The sequence below is a fragment of the Euprymna scolopes genome, chromosome 45, assembly GCF_053919585.1.
Source record: "Euprymna scolopes isolate OS-2025 chromosome 45, ASM5391958v1, whole genome shotgun sequence".
NCBI lineage: Eukaryota > Metazoa > Mollusca > Cephalopoda > Sepiida > Sepiolidae > Euprymna > Euprymna scolopes.
Genome location: NC_136526.1, coordinates 25,781,269 through 25,808,470, shown reverse-complemented (window position 1 = coordinate 25,808,470; position 27,202 = coordinate 25,781,269). Strand labels below are relative to the sequence as shown.

At 24.4% G+C, this 27,202-nt stretch overlaps 1 protein-coding gene across 3 annotated transcripts in view; it reads left to right on the top strand.

Moving 5' to 3' along the window:
* LOC145269297 (pyruvate carboxylase, mitochondrial-like) overlaps positions 1 to 27,202 on the top strand; it is a 402,794-nt gene that overhangs the window by 314,311 nt on the left and 61,281 nt on the right. For all 3 annotated transcript variants that reach the window (XM_080124986.1, XM_080124984.1, XM_080124985.1), the window contains exons 15-16: positions 10,569 to 10,818; positions 14,275 to 14,403. In XM_080124986.1, coding sequence (XP_079981112.1) covers positions 10,569 to 10,818; positions 14,275 to 14,403 — 379 coding nt within the window. The remainder of the gene's footprint in view (positions 1 to 10,568; positions 10,819 to 14,274; positions 14,404 to 27,202) is intronic.

The following is a 27,202-nucleotide window of genomic DNA, read 5'->3' as shown; positions in this document are numbered from 1 at the left end:
CATCCTGTCCACTTGCCACTGGTATTTGACAATGTCAACTCAGGAGAGGTGTGGCTGGAGATTGCACACAAAAATTCCATGTGCAGACACCCTTTCAGTAAGTATCCATAGTCTGCAAAGACTGAAGAAACCTCTGTTCTGAATATGACAAACTTATCAGGAACGTTAGGAGCAGCAAAGGCAGCAACAGGTTTTGACAACATTCCAGTCATTGTCTTTAAGAATCTGTTGCCAGAATTTACTTGAAAATCTATTCAATCATTATTTAAAGTAGAAATAAATTTCGTTTCTTTGGAATATTTCCTCAATCTGACCAGTATTTAAAAATATTGGTGATTGATCTTTTGCATGTCAGTATTTAGTCTTGTGTGTCATGAGTAAGTTTTTGATCAAAGTTGTCAGTTATTTCAGTAAAGCAACATAGATTTCTTTCCACCAGATCAACCTCTGAATGATGGATAGAATCAGAAAATCTTTTCATGAGAGCTTTTTTTCTTGGGCAATACCCATCAACATCTAGATCCCTAACTGCATATGGATCCAAAGTGGATGCGACCATTAAACGTTAACTTCAGTAATTACAAAACCCCATGCATTAAATAATACTAAAATCCAAACCCACAAATAAAACATGGCAACGAGAATGTATGAAAGTGAAACCTGGCCAGTAAAGGTTGAAGACATGCATTGCATGGAGACAAATGATAAGAAAATGATACAATGGATATGGAATTAGCATTAAATGTCTTTTCATTGGATATCAGGGAAATGTTACATGTAATGTGCTGAAACAAACCATTCCTCATTCTGTGATACAAAGGGAAAGGGAATAAAATTAGCATCTAGTGATGCTAATTTTATTCCTCTATATATTAGATATTTGTATTTCTTTAAATAAAAATGAAAAAAAAAAAACTGAGGAAAATAGCTTTTTTTCATTCTTATATTTTGTATCTTATATTTCGATTAAAATCTGGTGTTACCAGATCAGACTGTCTGAAGATTACTGATCTAAAATGCATCAAATATTGATACTGTTGTTTTTTTCTTTTGCAAAACTCAATCATGTTTTACAAAGTAAAAAACAAAAATAACAATTATCTCTACAAAACAACCAAACTAAACACAATAGATATTTTAAGATGTAAAGACCTTGAAACATAAACACTTTTAAAAAAAACTTATTGGATTCAACATTAAATGAAAATTAAAGAATTGATATGATGTAAAACAACCAAACTGATTAATATTTGCAGGGTTAGATTTGATTGTATAATTTTGTGATTTCATGGTTTCTACTATTGGGTGATGTAGGTTTTTCGTACCACTAGAATTGAAGATGCGACCAATCTATTGATGGGGGTTTCCTCTCAAGAGCAATAGTATCAAAGGCATTTGATAGGGTTTAGCATCTTTAGGTCTACTTCACAAGAATTCCAGCTATGGAATAGTGTGACCAGCCATGGCAAAAATAGATTACTTACTCCAAAGGAAAAATTAGATTACTCCAAAGGCAAAACTAGATTACTCCAAAGGCAAAACTAGATTACTCCAAAGGCAAAACTAGATTACTCCAAAGGCAAAACTAGATTACTCCAAAGGCAAAACTAGATTGCTCCAAAGGCAAAACTAGATTGCTCCAAAGGCAAAACTAGATTGCTCCAAAGGCAAAAATAGATTACTCCAAAGGCAAAATTAGATTACCCCAAAGGCAAAAATAGATTACTCCAAAGGCAAAACTAGATTACTCCAAAGGCAAAACTAGATTGCTCCAAAGGCAAAACTAGATTGCTCCAAAGGCAAAACTAGATTACTCCAAAGGCAAAACTAGATTGCTCCAAAGGCAAAACTAGATTGCTCCAAAGGCAAAACTAGATTGCTCCAAAGGCAAAACTAGATTACTCCAAAGGCAAAACTAGATTACTCCAAAGGCAAAAATAAATTACTCCAAAGGCAAAAATAGATTACTCCAAAGGCAAAACTAGATTGCTCCAAAGGCAAAACTAGATTGCTCCAAAGGCAAAACTAGATTGCTCCAAAGGCAAAAATAGATTACTCCAAAGGCAAAAATAGATTACTCCAAAGGCAAAAATAGATTGCTCCAAAGGAAAAGGGACAGAGAGCTAAATTAGAACTATTGGTTGAAAATTGCCCAAAAAAGAGCCCAGCAGAAGTACAGATTTCTACGCTGCACAAGACACTTATCGATGAAAACCACTCGTTCTGTGGAAATTACTCCTAGACTGAAGCAATTTAATGTTTTGTCCCAGCCCAGTGTCTCTTTTTGAATAGTTGGATTTCTCCACATTAAAACGACCTTGTGTCTAACTCTATGCTTGTAGGGAGTAAATAGAGATTATATTTTTAATGCTTGCTACACGTGTCGTACACGCAACTAATAACATCTGTGGCATGTTTCTATTGCTATTTATTTTGCTACTTAATTATTTTTTTAAAAATTGATGAATCATGGATTATTTATTAACTAATCTATTAACTGTTGTAACAAATGGATCTATTGGTTTATAGATAATTTAGAAGAGGGTAAAACCATTGCACTTGAGATTTTGAAAGTGTTTGACAGAGTGTGGTATTCTGGTCTTTTACCTAAACTTCAGGTTAGGGTATTGGTGGTAAGCTTCTTAACATTATTAGGTCCTTTCTTTTTGATCGAAACTTGCATGTAACTCTGAGTAGTGTCTTATTATTTTCTTATCAATGATGATCTTCCTCAGGGCTCTATTCTAACTCCCCAAACTGTTTCTTCTTTATTCTATTATTCAGAAAATTAATATTTATGCTGATGGAACCATCCTCTATTCTGCTTTTGTTTCTCATCCATTTTTCTCGGATTAGTTGAAATACGCAGTTGGGTTCATTTTTTATTAGAAAATCTTTCTTCATTAGAAAATCTTTTTTTATTAGAAATTCTTTCTTTATTAGAAAAGCATTCTTTATTAGAAAATCTTTCTTCATTAGAAAATCTTTCTTTATTAGAAAATCTTTCTTTATTAGAATATCTTTTTTTATTAGAAATTCTTTCTTTATTAGAAAATCATTCTTTATTAGAAAATCTTTCTTCATTAGAAAATCTTTCTTTATTAGAAAATCTTTCTTTATTAGAAAATCTTTCTTTATTAGAAAATCTTTCTTTATTAGAAAATCTTTCTTTATTAGAAAATCTTTCTTTATTAGAAAATCTTTCTTTATTAGAAAATCTTTCTTTATTAGAATATCTTTCTTTATTAGAATATCTTTTTTTATTAGAAAATCATTCTTTATTAGAAAATCTTTCTTTATTTGAATATCTTTCTTTATAAGAATATCTTTCTTTATTAGAAAATCTTTTTTTATTAGAATATCTTTTTTTTATTAGAAAATCATTCTTTATTAGAAAATCTTTCTTTATTAGAATATCTTTCTTTATTAGAATATCTTTCTTTATTAGAAAATCTTTTTTTATTAGAATATCTTTTTTTATTAGAATATCTTTCTTTATTTGAATATCTTTCTTTATTAGAAAATCTTTCTTTATTAGAATATCTTTCTTTATTAGAATATCTTTTTTTATTAGAATATCTTTTTTTATTAGAATATCTTTCTTTATAAGAAAATCTTTTTTTATTAGAATATCTTTTTTTTATTAGAAAATCATTCTTTATTAGAAAATCTTTCTTTATTTGAAAATCTTTCTTTATTAGAATATCTTTTTTTATTAGAATATCTTTTTTTATTAGAATATCTTTCTTTATTAGAAAATCTTTCTTTATTAGAATATCTTTTTTTATTAGAATATCTTTCTTTATTAGAATATCTTTCTTTATTAGAATATCTTTCTTTATTAGAATATCTTTCTTTATTAGAATATCTTTCTTTATTAGAGTATCTTTCTTTATTAGAATATCTTTTTTTATTAGAATATCTTTTTTTATTAGAATATCTTTTTTTATTAGAATATCTTTCTTTATTAGAATATCTTTTTTTATTAGAATACCTTTTTTTATTAGAATATCTTTTTTTATTATAATATCTTTTTTATTAGAAAATTTTTTTATTAGAAAATCTTTCTTTATTAGAAAATCTTTCTTTATTAGAATATCTTTCTTTATTAGAAAATCTTTCTTTATTAGAATATCTTTCTTTATTAGAAAATCTTTCTTTATTAGAATATCTTTCTTTATTTGAATATCTTTCTTTATTTGAATATCTTTCTTTATTAGAATATCTTTCTTTATTAGAATATCTTTTTTTTATTAGAATATCTTTTTTTATTAGAATATCTTTTTTTATTAGAATATTTTTTTTTATTAGAATATCTTTCTTTATTAGAATATCTTTTTTTATTAGAAAATCTTTCTTTATTAGAATATCTTCCTTTATTAGAATATCTTTTTTTATTAGAATATCTTTCTTTATTAGGATATCTTTCTTTATTAGAATATCTTTCTTTATTAGAAAATCTTTCTTTATTAGAATATCTTTCTTTATTAGAATATCTTTCTTTATTAGAATATCTTTTTTTATTAGAATATCTTTCTTTATTAGAATATCTTTCTTTATTAGAATATCTTTTTTTATTAGAATATCTTTCTTTATTAGAATATCTTTCTTTATTAGAATATCTTTCTTTATTAGAATATCTTTCTTTATTAGAATATCTTTCTTTATTAGAATATCTTTTTTTATTAGAATATCTTTCTCTATTAGAATATCTTTCTTTATTAGAATATCTTTCTTTATTAGAATATCTTTCTTTATTAGAATATCTTTCTTTATTAGAATATCTTTTTTTTATTAGAATATCTTTTTTTATTAGAATATCTTTTTTTATTAGAATATTTTTTTTTTATTAGAATATCTTTCTTTATTAGAATATCTTTTTTTATTAGAAAATCTTTCTTTATTAGAATATCTTCCTTTATTAGAATATCTTTTTTTATTAGAATATCTTTCTTTATTAGGATATCTTTCTTTATTAGAATATCTTTCTTTATTAGAATATCTTTCTTTATTAGAATATCTTTTTTTATTAGAATATCTCTCTTTATTAGAATATCTTTCTTTATTAGAATATCTTTTTTTATTAGAATATCTTTCTTTATTAGAATATCTTTCTTTATTAGAATATCTTTCTTTATTAGAATATCTTTCTTTATTAGAATATCTTTGTTTATTAGAATATCTTTCTTTATTAGAATATCTTTCTTTATTAGAATATCTTTCTTTATTAGAATATCTTTTTTTATTAGAATATCTTTCTTTATTAGAATATCTTTCTTTATTAGAAAATCTTTCTTTATTAGAATATCTTTCTTTATTAGAAAATCTTTCTTTATTAGAATATCTTTTTTTATTAGAAAATCTTTCTTTATTAGAATATCTTTCTTTATTAGAATATCTTTCTTTATTAGAATATCTTTCTTTATTAGAATATCTTTCTTTATTAGAATATCTTTTTTTATTAGAATATCTTTCTTTATTAGAAAATCTTTCTTTATTAGAATATCTTTCTTTATTAGAATGTCTTTTTTTATTAGAATATCTTTCTTTATTAGAATATCTGTCTTTATTAGAAAATATTTCTTATTAGAATATCTTTCTTTATTAGAAAATCTTTCTTTATTTTGAATATCTTTCTTTATTAGGATATCTTTATCACAAAATCTTTTTTTATTAGAAAATCTTTCTTTATGAGAGATTCCTTGTTTATGCGAGAATCCTTGTTTATGAGAGAATCTTTCTTTATGAGAAAATCATTAATAAAATTCTTAAGTTTCTAAAAAAAAAATGATTTTCTCATATCGAAAGATTTTCTAATAAAGAAATTTTCATTAGAAAATCTTTGTTTATTAGAAAATCATTCTTTATTAGAAAAACATTCTTTATTAAAAAGTCATTTTTTATTAGAAAATCTTTCTTTATTAGAAAATCATTTTTTTTAGAATATCATATTTTATTAGAATATCATTTTTTATTAGAATATCTTTCTTTATTAGAAAATCATTTTTTACCAGAAAATCGTTTATTATGAGAACATATTTCTTTATTAGAAAATCATTTTTTATTAAAAAATCTTTCTTTATTAGAAAATCTTTCTTAATTAGAAAATCTTTCTTAATTAGAATATCTTTCTTTATTAGAACACCTTTATTAGAAAATTAGTTTTTAAAAATATTTTTCTTTATTAGAATATCATTTTTTATTAGAAAATCTTTCTTTATTAGAAAATCTTTCTTTATTAGAATATCTTTTTTTTATTAGAATATCTTTCTTTATTAGAATATCTTTTTTTATTAGAAAATCTTTCTTTATTAGAATATCTTTCTTTATTAGAATATCTTTCTTTATTAGAATATCTTTCTTTATTAGAATATCTTTCTTTATTAGAATATCTTTCTTTATTAGAATATCTTTCTTTATTAGAATATCTTTCTTTATTAGAATATCTTTCTTTATTAGAATATCGTTTTTATTAGAAAATCTTTCTTTATTAGAATATCTTTCTTTATTAGAATATCTTCCTTTATTAGAATATCTTCCTTTATTAGAATATCTTTTTTATTAGAATATCTTTCTTTATTAGAAAATCTTTCTTTATTAGAATATCTTTCTTTATTAGAATATCTTTTTTTATTAGAATATCTTTTTTTATTATAATATCTTTTTTATTAGAAAATCTTTCTTTATTAGATATCTTTCTTTATTAGATATCTTTCTTTATTAGAATATCTTTCTTTATTAGAATATCTTTCTTTATTAGAATATCTTTTTTTATTAGAATATCTTTCTTTATTAGAAAATCTTTCTTTATTAGAATATCTTTTTTATTAGAATATCTTTCTTTATTAGAAAATCTTTCTTTATTAGAAAATCTTTTTTTATTAGAATATGTTTTTTTATTAGAATATCTTTTTTTATTATAATATCTTTTTTTATTAGAATATCTTTTTTTATTAGAATATCTTTCTTTATTAGAATATCTTTGTTTATTAGAATATGTTTTTTTATTAGAATATCTTTCTTTATTAGAATATCTTTTTTTATTAGAATATCTTTTTTATTAGAATATCTTTTTTTTTTTAGAAAATATTTCTTTATTAGAATATCTTTTTTTATTAGAATATCTTTTTTTATTAGAATATCTTTTTTTATTAGAAAATCTTTCTTTATTAGAATATCTTTCTTTATTAGAATATCTTTCCTTATTAGAAAATATTTCTTTATTAGAATATCTTTCTTTATTAGAATATCTTTATTAGAATATCTTTCTTTATTAGAATATCTTTCTTTATTAGAAAGATTTTCTAATGAAAATTTCTTTATTAGAATATCTTTCTTTATTAAAAAATCATTCTTATTAGAATATCTTTCTTTATTAGACAATCTTTCTCTATCAGAATATCTTTTTTTATTAAAAAAATCATTCTTTATTTGAATATCTTTCTTTATATGAAAATCTTTCTTTATTTGAATATCTTTTTTTATTAGAATATCTTTCTTTATTAGAAAATATTTCTTTATTAGAATATCTTTCTTTATTAGAATATCTTTCTTTATTAGAATATCTTTCTTTATTAGAATATCTTTCTTTATTAGAATATCTTTTTTTATTAGAAAATCTTTCTTTATTAGAAAATCTTTTTTTATTAGAATATCTTTCCTTATTAGAAAATATTTCTTTATTAGAAAATCTTTCTTTATTAGAATATCTTTTTTTATTTGAATATCTTTCTTTATTAGAAAATCTTTCTTTATTAGAATATCTTTTTTTATTAGAATATCTTTTTTTATTAGAATATCTTTTTTTATTAGAAAATCTTTCTTTATTAGAAAATCTTTCTTTATTAGAAAATCTTTCTTTATTAGAAAATCTTTCTTTATTAGAATATCTTTCTTTATTAGAATATCTTTCTTTATTAGAAAGATTTTCTAATGAAAATTTCTTTATTAGAATATCTTTCTTTATTAAAAAATCATTCTTATTAGAATATCTTTCTTTATTAGAAAATCTTTCTCTATCAGAATATCTTTTTTTATTAAAAAAATCATTCTTTATTTGAATATCTTTCTTTATATGAAAATCTTTCTTTATTTGAATATCTTTTTTTATTAGAATATCTTTCTTTATTAGAAAATATTTCTTTATTAGAATATCTTTCTTTATTAGAATATCTTTCTTTATTAGAATATCTTTTTTTATTAGAAAATCTTTCTTTATTAGAATATATTTATTAGAATAACTTTCTTTATTAGAAAATATTTCTTTATTAGAAAATATTTCTTTATTAGAAAATATTTCTTTATTAGAATATCTTTCTTTATTAGAAAGATTTTCTAATGAAAATTTCTTTATTAGAATATCTTTCTTTATTAGAAAGATTTTCTAATGAAAATTTCTTTATTAGAATATCTTTCTGTATTATAAAATCATTATTATTAGAAAATCTTTCTTTATCAGAATATCTTTCTTTATCAGGATATCTTTCTTTATTAAAAAATCTTTCTTTATTAGAATATCTTTCTTTATTAGGATATCTTTCTTTATCACAAAATCTTTTTTATTAGAATATCTTTTTTTATTATAAAATCTTTCTTTATGAGAGAATCCTTGTTTATGTGAGAATCCTTGTTTATTAGAAAATAATTGTTTATTAGAAAATCTTTTTTTGTTAGAAAATCTTTCTATATTAGAAAATCATTAATAAAAATGATAAAGAATGATGTTCTAATAAAAAAAAATTTTTAATGAAGAAAGATTTTCTGATGAAAATCATTCTTTATTAGAAAATCATTCTTCATTAAAAAATCATTTTTTATTAGAAAATCTTTCTGTATGAGAAAATCATTCTTTATTAGAAAATCTTTCTTCATTAGAAAATCTTTCTTTATTAGAAAATCTTTCTGTATAAGAAAATCATTCTGTATTAGAATATCTTTCTTTATTAAAAAATATTTCTTTATTAGAAAATCATATTTTATTAGAAAATCTTTCTTTATTAGAATATCTTTCTTTATTAGAAAATCTTTATTAGAGTGTGTATATTACATCCAATGTCTCTTTCTGATTCTGCAAAAATCATTTCTCTTCATCTAAACACTTTCTCATGCCTGAATCTATTCTTTATCTCTACAAATCTACTTTCAGACTTTGTGTGTAGTACTGTTGTCATATTTGGGCAAATATCTTTTATAACAATTGAATGTTCTTGATAAGGTGCAAAAATTTATTTGTAATTTGATTGACCCCCTCCCACCCTTTCTTCCTCACTGAAACTACTTTTTCACAGACGTGATGTTGCTCGTCTCATTCATTTTTATGAATACTATTATGGCATGTGTTCTTCATCATCCCTTTTTCTTTTGTTCTGTCATGTCTGACTCATTGGTCTAGAGGTTTCCATCAATTCACTGTTTTAAGACTTCATTCTAATACAACTTCCTATTCCAGTAGATTCTTCCCATAACCTTGCAGTTTGTGCAACTCTCTTCCTACTCACTGTTTTCCTTCTACCTAAAGCCTTGTTTTTTTTTCAAAACTATGATCAGTAGGCATCTCCTATCTTTGCAATAATCATCTTTTGTTCTTGTTAGTTCCTTGCATTAGGTGGCTTCATGCCTTGTCTCGAATGGTTTCCATGAAAAAAGTTAAGAATTCTAATTTTTTAATGAAAAAAAAAAAAAGAAATTTCCTTCACTTAATTTTTAATAGCTGAAAAGTTTTTTTATAATTTTTTAAATAGAGACGCTTTTTTTTGTTTGCATACAAGCGGCGTTCAATAAGTAATGCCCCTGACCCACTTCCAGTTATCTGATCTAGCTGAAATTTTGCATGTGCAATGATTTATATCTCTACGGGTTATGTGGCAAATTACAGCTCTGAACAAATTGTGGTTTCTGTTTTACAGGTGTTTGAACTGAGTCAGGTGTGAAATGGAGCCTGTTGAATGTCGAGCAGTGATCCAGTTTTGTATTTGAAAGGATTATGATCCTTCAGTTAAACTGTATTTTTAAGAGCCTATAATTTTTCACCAGAAAAGCAAGGCTCATGAAAATAGCTTAAAAATATATGGAGAAATTAAATTTCCTTGTAATGATGAGGTTAATCTTTAACTTTTGAACAACTCATGGTATTTGCATAATTAAACCGGTTTTGAGCTTCTTTTACACAGCTCTATTCACAAGAATTGATAAAATAATAAGTTAAAAAGAAAAAAAATCAACTTGTAATACTAGTTTTAAGACAAGCTCCTAATGAACAGCATAGGAAGTTATGTGCAGAGCAGTATACTTTAATGGTGTGACAACATTGAAGGACCATTTTGTGACTTTTTGGTTTAATAGATTTAGAACAATTGAAATACGAGTAACATGATCAGTTCCCAAGAGAAGGCTGAGGAAAACATGGAAGGAAGTGATAAAGATGGACTTGAGAGAAAGAGGGATAAATATAGATCTGTCCAATGATATGTTTCAAAGTCTAATTTCTAAAAGCTATCCTACACACGTCTCTTTTTTACCCCTCTCTCCTCCAATCCTTTATCTAAGCTAATGATGTATGTTTGTTTCAGGATATGGCTGGTCTTCTCCGTCCGAAAGCTGCTACAATGCTGATTGGCAACCTCCGTGACAAATACCCAGACTTGCCGATCCATGTGCATACCCATGACACCTCAGGGGCTGGGGTGGCTTCGATGTTGGCTTGTGCAGAAGCTGGAGCAGATGTTGTAGATGTTGCTGTTGATTCCATGTCAGGCATGACTTCTCAACCAAGCATGGGGGCTGTTGTAGCTTCCTTAGAACGTACACCCCATGAAACAGGTAAATTTATCAACAGTAGCAGACAGACTAAACATTTTTTGTTATCATATATAGATGAAAACAATTCTGTTTGGACAAAAAAAGAGTATTTAGATATTTTATATTGTGGATGACAATCTGGAGATCAAAGTAAAGATTAAGTTGGCTTCAGTTCATACAGATGATTGCTATACGATGACATTTCTAGTCATATTTGTAGCAAGTATAGTTTTAGCTTTTCTTCTAAAGACATACACCAACTACAATGGCAATGAGATAGTATTCATTAAAAACAGTAAATGTAAAAAAAAATATATAATTTAAAACTGTTTGTTAAAAAGAAAATGCCATAAGTGATGTAGAGAGTGCAGACAGAATTTGTGCAGAAGATTACTTTCGGTTTCATGTTTTTTAGATTTATTTATCAAACTTGGATCAGTTTGTCTTGTTAATTTAACTGCATAAACCTACCTTTGTATTGGATGACAGTCCTGGGGAAATCTCAGAACTAGCAACACGTCTTCATCCTGTCTTAGGTTTCCCAAAATTCTGATAATCCTAACCTTTAGTTCATCTTTTGTGTTGCAGCTGAATTTGTTTTTTTTTTTTTTGTTTTTTTTGATTTCATCACACACCACATCAACAAATTGAGGTGCTCACAATCAGATGAGCTGCGAAATCAGGTGTCGGGTATAATCAACAAAGCCAATAAGGCGTTGGTCTTCAGATTAGTATGGTAGGTCATTGTCTTGTTGCTACATGTATGGCCAACTTGATTAATTTGGTGTTTCACTACCTTGCTCAGGAAAGAAGTGGAGTGGCATGCTGTCACCTTTATAATGAACTCTGACATTTTATTTTCTCAATGCTCTTCAGAGTGGAATTGTGGATTTAAAAATTTCCCTTCTGACCTTTTCTGCCATCTTCCTGCTGATGCTAAAGCAGTCTGAAATCTCTGTATCTCTCCTCACATCACAGATTTCAATAATTCTGTATCTGCTCAAGAAATACGGAAGTTCAAAATGCTCAGTAATCAATTATTTGACAAAAAAAAAGATTAAAATTATAGTCACTGTTTTCATAAAGGCAAGACTAATGACAAAAGTAAAAAAAAGATGCATAAAAATACAATAGAAAATTTGTGAACAAATATCATCTACACTGTGTAGATGTGTAAATTTGATTTCTTGGGATGGAGCCAAGCCTTTGCCAATTGGTTTCTTCTGATTCAATCATTTGTGCTAATGACACAGCAGGCCAAGAAATTGTTTAAAAGAAAACTGTATAAGCCTGAGTGATGAGTTAGTATAAAAATTTGAAAAGGAAAGAAAAAATATTTTATTCACACCAAACATGAGATGTAAGGGAGTACTGAGCCAAATTTATAAAGTGCATCCTAAGGAGAGAGAGTTGTGAAACAATGTTCACATCATATGTTAATGTTGATAAAAATGCTGTCATGTTGCAGTATGTTCTCCTTTTCACTCTTTTCTCTTTTACTCGTGACACAGTCTGCTTTTTACTGGTGAGAAAGTCTGCTTAAGGAAGCGAACGAAACAAGATTTTGGCTTCTGGTTAACTTGTCTATCAAAGCATTTAAACATTGTATTCTGCAAACAAAACAAGGGACACTCTATTTTTCATTCAACATAATAATATAAAAACCATCCAATTTTTGTGACTTTTTTTTTGATAATCGTCAAAAACAGTCAGCAAATGATATTCAGTATTCAAAGTAAATTATTTTTGTCTAAACACATTATTTCTAATATTTTTTTTAACAAATCATCATTTATTGTTACTGACTCATGCATATTTTTTTCCATTAAATTTCACAAATATTTTTCTTTTTACTAGATATAAAGATAGAAATTGATAAATACAACAACTTCATTTATATGCATTCATATGAATGGATGATCACGGTCTGTGCAAGATTATCATCCAGTTGTTGTTTTCATTTGAATTTGGTGCTTGATTTTGACACAGGCCATTAGTGCCAATAATGTGGTTTTGGTCATCGCTCAAACAAGATTTTCTTTTAAAAAAAAAAATCACAAAAGTTCAAAACAAGCGCAATGTTTTATTTTAGTTTCTCCACCAAATGACTTGTGTTACGTTCAAATTGTGTAACAATAAAAAATATGGACGATATGAAATATGGTTTTCAGAAAAAGATATTTTCCTTTATTTTCAACAATAACGAAATAAGCAAATAAGGTGATTCACAAATATTTACAACAAACGAAAAAAAAAGGTCAGTTAACAAAAATACAGTTATTTTGGATTACTACTATCTACCACAAATTAAAATACGACTTGTTGAAACTCGAGGTCGACAACTAAAACGAGGAGGTGGAGGGTTACGAGGATAAGGGAGAAAGTCCAAATTAAGAACGGCTACAGGCCAGTCTTCTAGTGATTATTCACTCTATTAACAACGAAATTCAATGACAATAAAAATTTCTTTTGTTTTTTCTTTAAAAAGTTTCGTCGATGAGATTATTTCAAAAGTGTATTTACCACTAGTTCAGAGGGCTTTTTCTGCAACTTTCCGTGGGTTGGAGGCACATAATTTTTTTTCTTTTTGGTTTGGATTCTTTCGGTTGGACATATCCGTGAATCATAGACCGGAGTTATCTTGACGGGAACAAGTTGATAACGGGTTTGTTTCCCTCTCCACTTTTCTTTGTATGACATCTTGACCCATTCTAGATTATTGCCGAACCCTCTGGGACTTTTCAGATACTTCTAAAACCTTCTACTCTTTCTAACTATTCGCTGGCCTTTAAACTATCTCGTGAATTAAAACTTTTGAGGTTTGATCATTAGGGGTGCCTAGAATACGATAGCACACATGTTAAACGGTTTTATTGATTTTTTTTTATTATTTTATAGAAATGCTCCCTCGTAACACTTGCAAAAATAAACAAAAAATTTGAACATATACAGTCGATCATCTCTGAGATTTACAGAAACCTTAACCCGACTCCTCACTCTGTTTATCTTGATGAAATCTGTAGATAACTAATGATTTAATTTGAGGTAGACTACACAGCCAGCCAGTTTTAAAATGAATGGACATAAAAACCTACTGACCAGTAGTGGGGTGGACATTAATTGAATGGTGCAATCTTTCAACATGAAACCTCCTGTTTTAAAGAGATAATCACTTTTTTTTCAAAAGATTCAATTGATTTCTTGGTCTAATCCAAATCCAGATATTTCCCTCTATCACTGGCCTGTTGTCGTTCATAGCATGCATCTGTGTAGCCCACTGAAGATGCAGCTTTGCACATGTTTATGATTGAGTAAATTAAAATGAAACAAGGGAGATAATTCATACAATAAAGAAAAATCTGCATCATTTCAATAATGCTAAAATGATATAAAGAAATCCAACATCAATGAATGACAAACTAATTTTTATAAAAAAATATCTTTATTAAAATGTCTGTTTCTTTTTGTTTATCATAGGAATTGATCTTGATACGGTTTCCAAATATTCTGCATATTGGGAACAAACCCGAAATTTGTACAGTCCTTTTGAATGTTGTGTAACCATGAAAAGTGGCAATGCAGACATCTATAAAAATGAAATCCCAGGTAAGTCTCCTTGACAGAACATATTCGTGGGGCTAGAAAATCTACCATATAAAGTTATATTGCTGGATTTTCACAGTTGGACCCAAATAGTCTGACATTTTTGATTCAGACTAATCTTTTTCTTCTCCTATGATATTAGGCCAAACATATTTTATTTCATGTCAGTTTCCATCTAAGAATAGTTATTCACCAAAAATATCTTTTAAAGTAATGAATAATTCTTTATTCACCAAATATTCACCAGATATTGAAAGGAAGTAATCATGCCAATGAATTACATTATTTGTTCTTTATTAATAATCTATTAACGTTATGTACTAAAAGAAACTAAAAAATTCAAAATAACCAAAATTAATTTCCATTTTTCCATAAACAAGTCAATCTATTTTTATTATTAATCCCAGGCTAGATGACTTTTACAGTGGAGACTCGCTGAATATTCAGATACGTAAATCATGTCAGAAGTTATTTCCCTTTAATTGCACATTATAATTTGTTCTAATGTGGCAAAGTTTGTAAAAATAAATTGTCACCAAAATTATACTTTTTTGAAACAAGTCATTTTTTTCTCATACACATAAGTAATGGCATTAAAACATTTAATTCAATTTTCTGTTACATTTTAATTAAAATTCCTTTTAAATCAATGCACATAAAAAGGTAAAAAATGGCTTGTTATAGAAAATGTTACTTCAATAGAAAATGTTACCTGTAGGTTTGATGTCTTAACAATAATTAACAGCAGAGAAGGTAGCTGTGACCAGCCTTTGAGACTTTACATGACCGGTCGTCACAGTTGATTGAAAATTTCTTGGGGGGGGGCGACTAAAAGTCGTAAATCACTCGCCTGCTAGTCAATAAAATTTCTTTAAATAAAGAAACAGGAAAAACTCATTTATTTTATGACCCTCAGGTGACTTAGAATGATCTATGTCTCATCATTTGTAAATTCTTTTTTCTCTAGCTGAGAGACTGTTGGAATATCTGGAATATTGAGACAAGAGTGGTCACGCTAAAGGTCAACAAGAGGTCAAATTTACACATTAGGCATGTAGTCAAAATATCACCTTCATTTAGCTCTCTGATTTTGAAATTCATTTGGAAAAAAAATTCTTCGACACTACAACTACATACACTTCATGCTTACAAAAGTAAAGACAAACATTTAAAAGAGGAAAAAACGCATCGTTCCATCAAGCATCCGAAAAAATGATTCTTATTTCTATGGAACAATAATATGAATGATGCTATATAAAGAAACTGGTGTTGTATTTTAACGTTTTGTTGAATATTTACTGAAATGTTTGTAGTAATAAAATAGTTGATTTACAAGAGTTAAACAAATATTTTCTTGTTAGATTATACACACGGTAATTTCTTGAATTGTTGTAAAATTATTTACTATTATTGACTGAAACAAAGACATAAAGTCGGATGAGCAAAAATATTTTGGGGGGAATAAATTTTCCCTCACACTCGACCGGCGGTCGAGTGATTTTTTTTTCAAATCTCAAAGGCTGTGACTGACAGAAATGCTGTTTACACACTTTATTAAGGAAGAGTGTACATTGATGAAGCACTTAAACAAATCAAATTGTATTGAAATTCATAAAACTAGCATTACAAGCGTATGCTGTATTTTCGTGGACATCGGCAATATAACATACCTAATGTGCTTCAACAAGTCATATTTTTTATTTGTTGGTCAGTTTTTAAAAGAATTACATTGATGGAAAGAGAATAAAATAAGCATTCCAATGATGTTAATTTATTTTTCTTTTATGCGTTCAATGTTTTTATGCTTCAAGTTAAAAATGAAAATTTGGTAAAAAAATGACGACAAAAAGGGAAACACTTTTTTCAATGTTTTCATTTTATACGTTACGTTTGGAGACACATGTGCAGGGTTAAATTGGATTGGATATGGCTGAAATTTTACAGGCTATATAAACAAAGAAGTCCATCTCTACTGGTATTTGATTTTTATTTTTACGACGATAGGAAGCAAAGTTACGACCAAACAAAGTTGACGAAGAATATTTCAAAATTGATGAGATAAATCTGCATATATCATCCATTTTCATATAAATAATAGTTTCAGAATTATTTTCATGTATAATATGTAAATATTTGATAATTATTAATTGCGTGGAATTTTATTTCAAATGTTATCTTTTATAGAAATCAAATTCGCTTACGGAAAAACGGTCGCTAAGCATGTCATGCGCTGAGCTGACTAAAGCATTCTCTTAAAAATAGAAAACCGTTTCTGCTTTCGTCTTACTAGACTAGTCATTTTTTATTCTGAGTTCGTCAATTTCAAAAAATTATTTTCAAGTTTTTCAAATTTGATTTCCAAACAATACTATTTTGTTGTTTTTAACGCTTTCAGTACACGTGCGCTAAAAGCATTAAAAAACAACAAAATGTACTAAGTACATGCGTTTAACTACTTGTTTGTACTTAAGGTAGAATTGAGTTTTTTAGTGGTCAAAAAAACAAAAAAGCATAACAAATAAAAGGTACCTGTGCACTTATGCTACCATGCTGAAATAATGTTATTATTTAGAAACCCATTCTTAACATGAGGAAGGAAGGGTGTTTTTTGTTAACTATTCTGTACTTTTACCTAACAATTAAATAAAAAAAGATATTGTGAAACTTGAATTTATTTTTAATTCATTGTCAAGACTATTTTTTCGAATCTGTAAAACAAACCCGTTTTTTTTAACTGAGGATATCTAAATAATAATAATAATAATAATTAGGCGATTCGATAAAGAATTTCATTGTGATGCATTTTGTAAATTTTTACCTTGTTTCCACCTTAACATTTTTCTTTAAAATGACTACCTTTAAAGGTTTTTGAGTATGCTGAAAACGAATATCGCATTTAAATTTTCCGCAAATAAGTAGCTTTCCGGATATTAAGCAATGTCATTTCTTATGTTGTTGCTGGTGGCTATCTTGGTATGTGCGTTTGTGCATATCAAGATGGCCACCAGCGATAACATAAGAAATGACATTGCTTAATATCCTTATTTATTTGCAGAAATTTAAATGCGATATTCGTTTTCAGCATACCTTAAAACCTATAGAAGTAATTTTAAATGTTAAGGTAGAAACAAGGTAAAAAAATTACCGTTTTATTTCTTTGTTTACATAATTGAATTTTCAGTAAAACAACAGAATAGAAATGACAAAAATTACCATCAACTTGTGAATATATAGTTGTTGCTTATCAGGATTCCTGGTAACCTGGCACTGTGAAAGTTACATCGAGGATTCATGTAAAGTACGATTTAGGGTTGCATCTCAGAAAATAGGGATATATTTTGTGCCAGATAGAGAGGATTAACAAAATTAACAATTGGACTGGTCCCAAAATGCATAAATTCTGGTCGACTATGGGAATTTCCATCTTTTACGGAAATCCAAAATCTATATGAAAATTTTTCTTTGATTTATTTCTGAGATTAATTCATATCTACTCAATTTTTTTTTTATTTGAGGGGAGTAGTAAATACTGGCCTTAAATGCTCTTTAAGCATTCAATGGCTACACCCAGGATTAAGCTCTCCTTTGGTGAGGAGGCAGGAAAATGCCTATTCTCATTAAAGCTATATTTAAATACCACTATAATACTTAGTTTTGTTCATGAATAGACACCCACTGTATGATACCATGTGCCAGTTTAAAAAAAAATTGAAATTTGTACATCTAAATTTATAATTCATGGCTTAAGAGATACATTAGATTTGACTGTATAATCAGGAAGAGCACACAATTTTACATAAGACTGCCAAGTTTCATGAGAATAGCTTGAAAAATAAATAAATGGTGGCAAACTTACCGAATTTCTTGAAATGTTGAGGTCCGTAATTTAGCCCACTTTTTCTACAGAAAAATGTCCACAGAAAAGCATAAATTTTGGCACTTAAAATTTTCATAAATTTAAACTACTGATGGTATTTGCATAATTCAAACGGTTTTAAGTATCTTTTACATAGCTCTTTTCATCCAAGTTGATAAAATAACAATTATCTAAAAAGAAAAAATCAACTTGCAATGCTAATAAAACATACAGTCTCTCTTATCAGCATGTGAGGTGACAGTCAGGCTGCTAAAGGAACACTAAATGAATGGTTATAATGTGTAGTAAGATTGAGAATAATAAAAGAGCAGAATATGTTTGGCAAAGATTTTAATTACAAAAGAAAACTTCAGCAAATAATAAACAGGGAAGAACTAACATGAATTAATCATGTCTTTTATTTGGTTGATAGAGAAGGTTTCTTTCTTTTAGAAAAATGAAATAGTTGTATAATGCCAGAATGGCATAATTTACAGTGAAGCTTGTGAATATTTTGTAAAAAATAATTGATTGCAGATATTTGTGAAAACAATGTATCAGCAATAGTGTTTTCCTTTCCAAGATGGTAGACAATGCTTATATTGTGACAGTTCAATGCAACAACAGCATATTTTGATATCTTGCTATGATTAAACATGAAACTCGTACTTTTTTCATGTAATTACAGTAAAGTGCATACTAAGTAGGAAATGGTGTCATTTTTGTAAAGCTTTTCTACTACATAATGCTAATTTCACACCTACTCAATATTCTGGAATAGAATATAACTAAACGGTTTTGTTAATTAAGGGTAGCCGCTATACAATTGTTGCTAGTATCAGTTTCTACTACAAACTTCTTTTTCTGAATCAACTATTACCAGAGTAGCATCTTTCAAATTGTTCTTTGGCCTTTGAAAAAAAGTCTAATGCCGAAGAAGATAATGGGAATTGTCTATTGCAGTTTAATACTAATATTTTCTCTGAGAAATTAATAAATGTGCTATAATAAAAAACATCCGAGTAAGCTATCTTTATGATTTCAGATTTAGAGGAGGTGGATATCTCAAGTAGAAGCTTAATCATAATCAGGTGATGCCTGGCTGTTTTTGCTAGTGAAGTCAAGTAAAGTTCTGGTTGAGACTGGAATGATATTTTTGTTCTTATTAAACATGATGTTGTACTGTTTAGCAATACCTGATAAAATCTTAGCAAATTGTAATGATGCATTTTTTATGCACTGATGGTTACATTATCTACAAATGTAATGATTTCTCCCCTTTGACAAGTTTTCTTGGCAACATACTCAATTAGTAACAGCAAATGGCAGACGAATAAACTGGTAACATTTATCATCTATCTCGTGTGTGACTTTCATTACTGATGAGGATTTAATGGTAGGCTGATTTAAGTAGTAGTAAAAATATTATATCATGCTATTTCTTCAACCATTTTAGATATATTCAGTATAGGGTAATTGTCTAGTTCAGTGAATTTTTTTTATCATCATTCTATCTCTTTTTCTAGTTTGATGTTACTAGAACCTGCACTCATGAAGATGAAATTGACAGTTCATGAAAAAAAAATTGAAATTACGGAAAATATCTCACTACATAAATACATAAAAAAAAATTGAAATTACGGAAAATATCTCACTACATAAATACATAAAAAAAAATTGAAATTACGGAAAATATCTCACTACATAAATACATAAAAAAAAATTGAAATTACGGAAAATATCTCACTACATAAATACATAAAAAAAATTGAAATTACGGAAAATATCTCACTACATAAATACATAAAAAAAAATTGAAATTACGGAAAATATCTCACTACATAAATACATAAAAAAAAATTGAAATTACGGAAAATATCTCACTACATAAATACATAAAAAAAAATTGAAATTACGGAAAATATCTCACTACATAAATACATAAAAAAAATTGAAATTACGGAAAATATCTCACTACATAAATACATAAAAAAAAATTGAAATTACGGAAAATATCTCACTACATAAATACATTAAAAAAAATTGAAATTACGGAAAATATCTCACTACATAAATACATTAAAAAAAATTGAAATTACGGAAAATATCTCACTACATAAATACATAAAAAAAAATTGAAATTACGGAAAATATCTCACTACATAAATACATTAAAAAAAATTGAAATTACGGAAAATATCTCACTACATAAATACATTAAAAAAAATTGAAATTACGGAAAATATCTCACTACATAAATACATAAAAAAAAATTGAAATTACGGAAAATATCTCACTACATAAATACATTAAAAAAAATTGAAATTACGGAAAATATCTCACTACATAAATACATTAAAAAAAATTGAAATTACGGAAAATATCTCACTACATAAATACATTAAAAAAAATTGAAATTACGGAAAATATCTCACTACATAAATACATAAAAAAAAATTGAAATTACGGAAAATATCTCACTACATAAATACATTAAAAAAAATTGAAATTACGGAAAATATCTCACTACATAAATACATTAAAAAAAATTGAAATTACGGAAAATATCTCACTACATAAATACATTAAAAAAAATTGAAATTACGGAAAATATCTCACTACATAAATACATACATAAAAAAGCTTGATTATCAGACTTTCTCTGATAAGCAATTAAAAAAATGTTTTAAATTGACTAAAAATAACGAAGTTATGACTATTTTTTTGTTTTGCACATATTTTCCCTCTTTAGGATCATATGCATTTCATCACATTTTTATCCACTACTTTTTCAATAAAATGTTATGTCTTTGCTAAAACACAAGATTAAGCAATGAATTTGTTATATTAGTATACTTTTGTGCAAAGAATCAGAATATTAGAAATCATCAGAAATTAATGGTTTCCAAGTAATCTGCACCAAATGCTCCATAAATTTGCTGCAATTCCTTAAAAAATTCCATGTATGCATTAACAGAAAAGAAGTTAGAGAACTCAAAGTTGAATTGTAATTCATTTTATGCATAAGAAACTAAAATTTAATGCTAAAACTGTTTAAAAATGAATATATCATAAAATTTTGTTGGTATTATTGTAGATGGACACTTTCTGCTAAAATCACACCCTCCCTTTCGTCTCTCCAAAATACATTTTTTTGAACAGGATAATTAAAAATATTTACAAAAAGAAAATACAATTATACTTTTAAAAAAATCTCTCCAAAATACATTTTTTTGAACAGGATGATTAAAAATATTCACAAAAAGAAAATCCAATTATACTTTTAAAAAAGAGAAAAAATTTTTTGAACAGGATAATTAAAAATATTTACAAAAAGAAAATCCAATTATACTTTTAAAAAAGAGAAAAATTTTTTTGAACAGGATAATTAAAAATATTTACAAAAAGAAAATCCAATTATACTTTAAAAAAGAGAAAAATTTTTTTGAACAGGATAATTAAAAATATTTACAAAAAGAAAATCCAATTATACTTTTAAAAAAATCTCTCCAAAATACATTTTTTTGAACAGGATAATAAAAATATTTACAAAAAGAAAATCCAATTATACTTTTAAAAAAGAGAAAAAATTTTTTGAACAGGATAATTAAAAATATTTACAAAAAGAAAATCCAATTATACTTTTAAAAAAAAGAGAAAAATTTTTTTGAAAAGGATAATTAAAAATATTTACAAAAAGAAAATCCAATTATACTTTTAAAAAAATCTCTCCAAAATACATTTTTTTGAACAGGATAATTAAAAATATTTACAAAAAGAAAATCCAATTATACTTTTAAAAAAGAGAAAAATTTTTTTGAACAGGATAATTAAAAATATTTACAAAAAGAAAATCCAATTATACTTTTAAAAAAGAGAAAAAATTTTTTGAACAGGATAATTAAAAATATTTACAAAAAGAAAATCCAATTATACTTTTAAAAAAGAGAAAAAATTTTTTGAACAGGATAATTAAAAATATTCACAAAAAGAAAATCCAATTATACTTTTAAAAAAGAGAAAAAATTTTTTGAACAGGATAATTAAAAATATTTACAAAAAGAAAATCCAATTATACTTTTAAAAAAGAGAAAAAATTTTTTGAACAGGATAATTAAAAATATTCACAAAAAGAAAATCCAATTATACTTTTAAAAAAGAGAAAATTTTTTTGAACAGGATAATTAAAAATATTTACAAAAAGAAAATCCAATTATACTTTAAAAAAAAATCTCTCCAAAATACATTTTTTTGAACAGGATAATTAAAAATATTTACAAAAAGAAAATACAATTATACTTTTAAAAAAATCTCTCCAAGATACATTTTTTTGAACAGGACAATTAAAAATATTCACAAAAAGAAAATCCAATTATACTTTTAAAAAAGAGAAAAATTTTTTTGAACAGGATAATTAAAAATATTTACAAAAAGAAAATCCAATTATACTTTTAAAAAAGAGAAAAAATTTTTTGAACAGGATAATTAAAAATATTCACAAAAAGAAAATCCAATTATACTTTTAAAAAAGAGAAAAAAATTTTTGAACAGGATAATTAAAAATATTTACAAAAAGAAAATCCAATTATACTTTTAAAAAAGAGAAAAATTTTTTTGAACAGGATAATTAAAAATATTTACAAAAAGCAAAATCCAATTATACTTTTAAAAAAGAGAAAAATTTTTTTGAACAAGATAATTAAAAATATTCACAAAAAGAAAATCCAATTATACTTTTAAAAAAGAGAAAAATTTTTTTGAACAGGATAATTAAAAATATTTACAAAAAGAAAATCCAATTATACTTTTAAAAAAGATAAAAACTTTTTTGAACAGGATAATTAAAAATATTCACAAAAAGAAAATCCAATTATACTTTTAAAAAAGAGAAAAATTTTTTTGAACAGGATAATTAAAAATATTTACAAAAAGAAAATCCAATTATACTTTTAAAAAAGAGAAAAATTTTTTTGAATAGGATAATTAAAAATATTTACAAAAAGAAAATCCAATTATACTTTTAAAAAAGAGAAAAATTTTTTTGAACAGGATAATTAAAAATATTCACAAAAAGAAAATCCAATTATACTTTTAAAAAAGAGAAAAATTTTTTTGAACAGTATAATTAAAAATATTTACAAAAAGAAAATCCAATTATACTTTTAAAAAAGAGAAAAAATTTTTTGAACAGGATAATTAAAAATATTTACAAAAAGAAAATCCAATTATACTTTTAAAAAAGAGAAAAATTTTTTTGAACAGGATAATTAAAAATATTCACAAAAAGAAAATCCAATTATACTTTTAAAAAAGAGAAAAATTTTTTTGAACAGGATAATTAAAAATATTTACAAAAAGAAAATCCAATTATACTTTTAAAAAAGAGAAAAATTTTTTTGAACAGGATAATTAAAAATATTTACAAAAAGAAAATCCAATTATACTTTTCAAAAAGAGAAAAAATTTTTTGAACAGGATAATTAAAAATATTTACAAAAAGAAAATCCAATTATACTTTTCAAAAAGAGAAAATTTTTTTTGAACAGGATAATTAAAAATATTTACAAAAAGAAAATCCAATTATACTTTTAAAAAAGAGAAAAAAATTTTTGAACAGGATAATTAAAAATATTTACAAAAAGAAAATTCAATTATACTTTTAAAAAAGAGAAAAAATTTTTTGAACAGGATAATTAAAAATATTCACAAAAAGAAAATCCAATTATACTTTTAAAAAAGAGAAAATTTTTTTGAACAGGATAATTAAAAATATTTACAAAAAGAAAATCCAATTATACTTTAAAAAAAAATCTCTCCAAAATACATTTTTTTGAACAGGATAATTAAAAATATTTACAAAAAGAAAATACAATTATACTTTTAAAAAAATCTCTCCAAGATACATTTTTTTGAACAGGACAATTAAAAATATTCACAAAAAGAAAATCCAATTATACTTTTAAAAAAGAGAAAAATTTTTTTGAACAGGATAATTAAAAATATTTACAAAAAGAAAATCCAATTATACTTTTAAAAAAGAGAAAAAATTTTTTGAACAGGATAATTAAAAATATTCACAAAAAGAAAATCCAATTATACTTTTAAAAAAGAGAAAAAAATTTTTGAACAGGATAATTAAAAATATTTACAAAAAGAAAATCCAATTATACTTTTAAAAAAGAGAAAAATTTTTTTGAACAGGATAATTAAAAATATTTACAAAAAGCAAAATCCAATTATACTTTTAAAAAAGAGAAAAATTTTTTTGAACAAGATAATTAAAAATATTCACAAAAAGAAAATCCAATTATACTTTTAAAAAAGAGAAAAATTTTTTTGAACAGGATAATTAAAAATATTTACAAAAAGAAAATCCAATTATACTTTTAAAAAAGATAAAAACTTTTTTGAACAGGATAATTAAAAATATTCACAAAAAGAAAATCCAATTATACTTTTAAAAAAGAGAAAAATTTTTTTGAACAGGATAATTAAAAATATTTACAAAAAGAAAATCCAATTATACTTTTAAAAAAGAGAAAAATTTTTTTGAATAGGATAATTAAAAATATTTACAAAAAGAAAATCCAATTATACTTTTAAAAAAGAGAAAAATTTTTTTGAACAGGATAATTAAAAATATTCACAAAAAGAAAATCCAATTATACTTTTAAAAAAGAGAAAAATTTTTTTGAACAGTATAATTAAAAATATTTACAAAAAGAAAATCCAATTATACTTTTAAAAAAGAGAAAAAATTTTTTGAACAGGATAATTAAAAATATTTACAAAAAGAAAATCCAATTATACTTTTAAAAAAGAGAAAAATTTTTTTGAACAGGATAATTAAAAATATTCACAAAAAGAAAATCCAATTATACTTTTAAAAAAGAGAAAAATTTTTTTGAACAGGATAATTAAAAATATTTACAAAAAGAAAATCCAATTATACTTTTAAAAAAGAGAAAAATTTTTTTGAACAGGATAATTAAAAATATTTACAAAAAGAAAATCCAATTATACTTTTCAAAAAGAGAAAAAATTTTTTGAACAGGATAATTAAAAATATTTACAAAAAGAAAATCCAATTATACTTTTCAAAAAGAGAAAATTTTTTTTGAACAGGATAATTAAAAATATTTACAAAAAGAAAATCCAATTATACTTTTAAAAAAGAGAAAAAAATTTTTGAACAGGATAATTAAAAATATTTACAAAAAGAAAATCCAATTATACTTTTAAAAAAGAGAAAAATTTTTTTGAACAGGATAATTAAAAATATTTACAAAAAGAAAATCCAATTATACTTTTAAAAAAGAGAAAAATTTTTTTGAACAGGATAATTAAAAATATTTACAAAAAGAAAATCCAATTATACTTTTAAAAAAGAGAAAATTTTTTTGAACAGGATAATTAAAAATATTCACAAAAAGAAAATCCAATTATACTTTTAAAAAAGAGAAAAAAATTTTTGAACAGGATAATTAAAAATATTTACAAAAAGAAAATCCAATTATACTTTTAAAAAAGAGAAAAAATTTTTTGAACAGGATAATTAAAAATATTTACAAAAAGAAAATCCAATTATACTTTTAAAAAAGAGAAAAATTTTTTTTGAACAGGATAATTAAAAATATTTACAAAAAGAAAATCCAATTATACTTTTAAAAAAGAGAAAAAAATTTTTGAACAGGATAATTAAAAATATTCACAGAAAGAAAATCCAATTATACTTTTAAAAAAGAGAAAATTTTTTTGAACAGGATAATTAAAAATATTTACAAAAAGAAAATCCAATTATACTTTTAAAAAAGAGAAAAATTTTTTTGAACAGGATAATTAAAAATATTCACAAAAAGAAAATCCAATTATACTTTTAAAAAAGAGAAAAATTTTTTTGAACAGGATAATTAAAAATATTTACAAAAAGAAAATCCAATTATACTTTTAAAAAAGAGAAAAATTTTTTTGAACAGGATAATTAAAAATATTTACAAAAAGAAAATCCAATTATACTTTTAAAAAAATCTCTCCAAAATACATTTTTTTGAACAGGATAATTAAAAATATTTACAAAAAGAAAATCCAATTATACTTTTAAAAAAGAGAAAAAAATTTTTGAACAGGATAATTAAAAATATTTACAAAAAGAAAATCCAATTATACTTTTAAAAAAGAGAAAAATTTTTTTGAACAGGATAATTAAAAATATTTACAAAAAGAAAATCCAATTATACTTTTAAAAAAGAGAAAAATTTTTTTGAACAAGATAATTAAAAATATTCACAAAAAGAAAATCCAATTATACTTTTAAAAAAGAGAAAAATCTTTTTGAACAGGATAATTAAAAATATTTACAAAAAGAAAATCCAATTATACTTTTAAAAAAGATAAAAACTTTTTTGAACAGGATAATTAAAAATATTCACAAAAAGAAAATCCAATTATACTTTTAAAAAAGAGAAAAATTTTTTTGAACAGGATAATTAAAAATATTTACAAAAAGAAAATCCAATTATACTTTTAAAAAAGATAAAAACTTTTTTGAACAGGATAATTAAAAATATTCACAAAAAGAAAATCCAATTATACTTTTCAAAAAGAGAAAAATTTTTTTGAACAGGATAATTAAAAATATTTACAAAAAGAAAATCCAATTATACTTTTAAAAAAGAGAAAAATTTTTTTGAATAGGATAATTAAAAATATTTACAAAAAGAAAATCCAATTATACTTTTAAAAAAGAGAAAAATTTTTTTTGAACAGGATAATTAAAAATATTCACAAAAAGAAAATCCAATTATACTTTTAAAAAAGAGAAAAATTTTTTTGAACAGTATAATTAAAAATATTTACAAAAAGAAAATCCAATTATACTTTTAAAAAAGAGAAAAAATTTTTTGAACAGGATAATTAAAAATATTTACAAAAAGAAAATCCAATTAT